Source organism: Bison bison, unplaced genomic scaffold, assembly GCF_000754665.1.
Source record: "Bison bison bison isolate TAMUID 2011002044 unplaced genomic scaffold, Bison_UMD1.0 scf7180017863958, whole genome shotgun sequence".
Taxonomy (NCBI): Eukaryota; Metazoa; Chordata; class Mammalia; order Artiodactyla; family Bovidae; genus Bison; species Bison bison.
This window is the reverse complement of record NW_011494530.1, coordinates 54,431-57,452: the sequence shown is the minus strand read 5'-3', so window position 1 is coordinate 57,452 and position 3,022 is coordinate 54,431. Positions and strand designations below refer to the sequence as shown.

Below are 3,022 nucleotides of genomic sequence, written 5' to 3'. Positions count from 1 at the left end.
GATCAATCCTGGGTGTTCATTGGTAGGACTGATGTTGAAGCTGAAACTCCAATACTTTGGCCACCTGATGTGAAGAGCTGACTCATTTGAAAAGACCCTGATGCTGGGAAAGATTGAGGGCAGGAGAAGAAGGGGACAACAGAGGATGAGATGGTTGGGTGGCATCACCAACTCGATGAACATGGGTTTGGGCGGACTCCGGGAGTTGGTGATGGACAGGGAGGCCTGGCGTGCTGCAGTTTATGGGGTCGCAAAGAGTCAGACATGACTGAGCGACTGAACTGAACTGAGTCTGTTTTTCTAAATGTTGGAGAGTATGCATGATCATTCGCCTTGGTCATGTCCAACTCTTTGTGATCCAATGGACTGTAGCCCAGCAAGCTTCTCTGTCCATGGGAGTTTCCAGGTAAGAATACTGGAGTGGGTTGCCATGTTCTCCTCCAGGGGATCTTCCCAACCCAGAAATAGAACCCACATCTGTGTTGCCTCCATTGCAGGCAGATTCTTTATCATTGAGCCACCTGGGAAGCCCCAAACACTGCGGGATAGATAGTTAAAGTGAGTTAGACAAGGTCCTTGTTCTCAAAAAATAGTAGTAGAGAAGAAAGATGTTTAACAGTTATTTACAATGCTTTGATCCATCTTGTAATATAGTCATATATAAAACATGGAAGATGTGTAGAAAAGAGAGACATTAATTTTGCAGTTTTAGGTATACTAGGAATGCTTCACAGAAAAGGTAATAACTTGTTTGGAGTTATGTTGAATAAATGTGAGTTGTTAAGTCTACCTGGGCAGAAATCGTATTGAAGCCTAAAAGAACTGATTGTTACCAGTGTGATAATAAAAGTGCGTAAGTTTCCTTATGTTATTAAATTGGTTTTATCTTACAAGGATAAGTCAGTCTTTTGCCATTTCTACATTATGGATTGCTTATTGCCCCTGCAGGTTAAAAATGCCATGTTGGCAGGAGCCAAGGGAATCATCTTGTACTCAGATCCAGCTGACTACTCTGCTCCTGGGGTGCAGCCATATCCCAAAGGGTGGAACCTTCCTGGAACTGTAGCCCAGAGAGGGAATGTGTTAAACCTGGATGGTGCTGGTGACCCCCTCACTCCAGGCTATCCAGCTAAAGGTAATAGATGAGCCTGTTATGGCCCACTCATTTTTGCAAAAATATTACTTGTCCTTACAGAAGGTGTAAAAGTAAGCATCTATAGAATACCATTAAAATTGTGCACAATTGTATTTTGGATTGCTACTGCTAGGAATTTAAAACAATTTCCCTTTTATTATTTCAGCTTTAAGTTTCCATGAGGTGTGGACGTGGAGGGGGTAGTAGACAGTTCAGTTCCCTTCTGCCTTTAGTAGAGGTTGAAGAACACATGTCCAGAGTAATACTATTCTTACCAAACTAGAACTTAGGGTTTCTTAACTGTGTAATGATTTTATATTTCTACAGATCACATATTTTTATTTTTGAAAATATCAATGAGTTTTTTTTGTGTTATTTAATATGTAAAATGTGAAAGGTTTTCACATTTGGGTAACCATATCCACAATCAAGATAATGAACGTGTCCATTACCCTGAAAAGTTTCATCTCATCTTTTTGTGATGCCTTCCTCTCAACCCCACTCCCTCCCTGCCAATCCCTAGGAACCATTGATTTGCCTTCTGTCTAGTATAATAATTTTGAGCTTCAGCTATGTTGATGTCTGTGTCAATATTTCAGTTCTTTTTGTTGTGGTTGTTGAATGGTATTCCATTGAATGGATACTCTACAGTTTGTTTGTTTACTTTTTCTTGGGAATTTAGATTGCTTTAAGTTTTGGAGATATTACGCATAAAACTTCTACGAACAGTTGTATGCAAGTCTTTATATGTATATATACTTTTGTCTCTCTTGAGTAAATGAATAGAGATGGCATGGCTGGATAACATGATAGATGATTTTCAAATTGTTTTCCAAAGTGCTTGTACCATTTTGCATTCTAGCAGCAGTGTGTGAGCGTTCCATTTGCTGCATCCTTGCCAGCGCTTAGTATGGTTGATCTTTTTAACTTTACATTCTAATCGATACGAAAGTCTCCAGGTTACAATTCTTTTTTGAAGTTTTGGTAGCTATTCTGGTTCCTTCCCATGTGAATTTTAGAACTGGCTTATCAATTTCTATCAAAAAGTCTCCTGGGAGGTTGATTGAGGTTGAATTAAACCTATAAGTCAGTTTTGGGAAAATTGATATTTTAAAATATGGGATCTTCTGAGCCATAAACATGGTACAGCTCTCAATTTACTTAGGTATCTGTAACTTTCTCTCAGCCCATTTGTTGTTTCACTGTACAGACCATGTGTATCTTTTTTCACATTTATCCATAATAATTTCATAGTGTTATTCTTTTTTTAATTACATTTTAAATTTCTATTTCCAGTTGACCGTTGTTAGTAAATGGAAATGTTGTTTCTAGAGGAAACATACTGATCTTGTGTATTGATCTTGTATTCTGTAAACTTATCAATAATTAGTTCCGCTAGGTTTTTTTGGATTCCATCAGCTTTTGTATAGGTGATCATGTCATATGCACATAAAGAGAGTTTTATTTCTTTGTTTCTGTTCTGGATGCCTTTTCTTTTTCTTTCCTTATTGTAGTATCTGGTACTTCTAGAACATTGCTGTAAAAAGTTGTTAGAGCAGATATCCTTGCCATGTTCCTGCCCCCAAAGACTGTCCCTGTCTTTCTCTGTTAAGTAGGATCTTAGCCATAGGGTTTTTTTTTTCTTTCAGATTTTATAGATTCTTTTAAATCTGATAAAGATTGAGGAAGTTCACTTCTATCTTAAAGTGCTATGAATTTTTATCTTAGCACATTTTTCTCATTTGACTAGCAATGTGTAGTGAATGTTGTCAGATTCTTTTACTGTACCTAATAAAATGATCTTAAATTGTTCTTATCTATGTTTTTCTTCAATTATACATATTGATTTGGTGGGGGGGAGAGCAGGATTGTGTGCCGGGCTGACTG

At 37.7% G+C, this 3,022-nt stretch overlaps 1 protein-coding gene across 1 annotated transcript in view; it reads left to right on the top strand.

Annotated features, from left to right (window-relative positions):
- Window positions 1–3,022, top strand: part of NAALAD2 (N-acetylated alpha-linked acidic dipeptidase 2) — a gene marked incomplete at its 5' end in the record, with an annotated part of 42,599 nt that overhangs the window by 5,837 nt on the left and 33,740 nt on the right. The window contains one exon of the mRNA XM_010833924.1: window positions 949–1,135. Within this exon, the coding sequence (XP_010832226.1) occupies window positions 949–1,135 (187 nt within the window). The remainder of the gene's footprint in view (window positions 1–948; window positions 1,136–3,022) is intronic.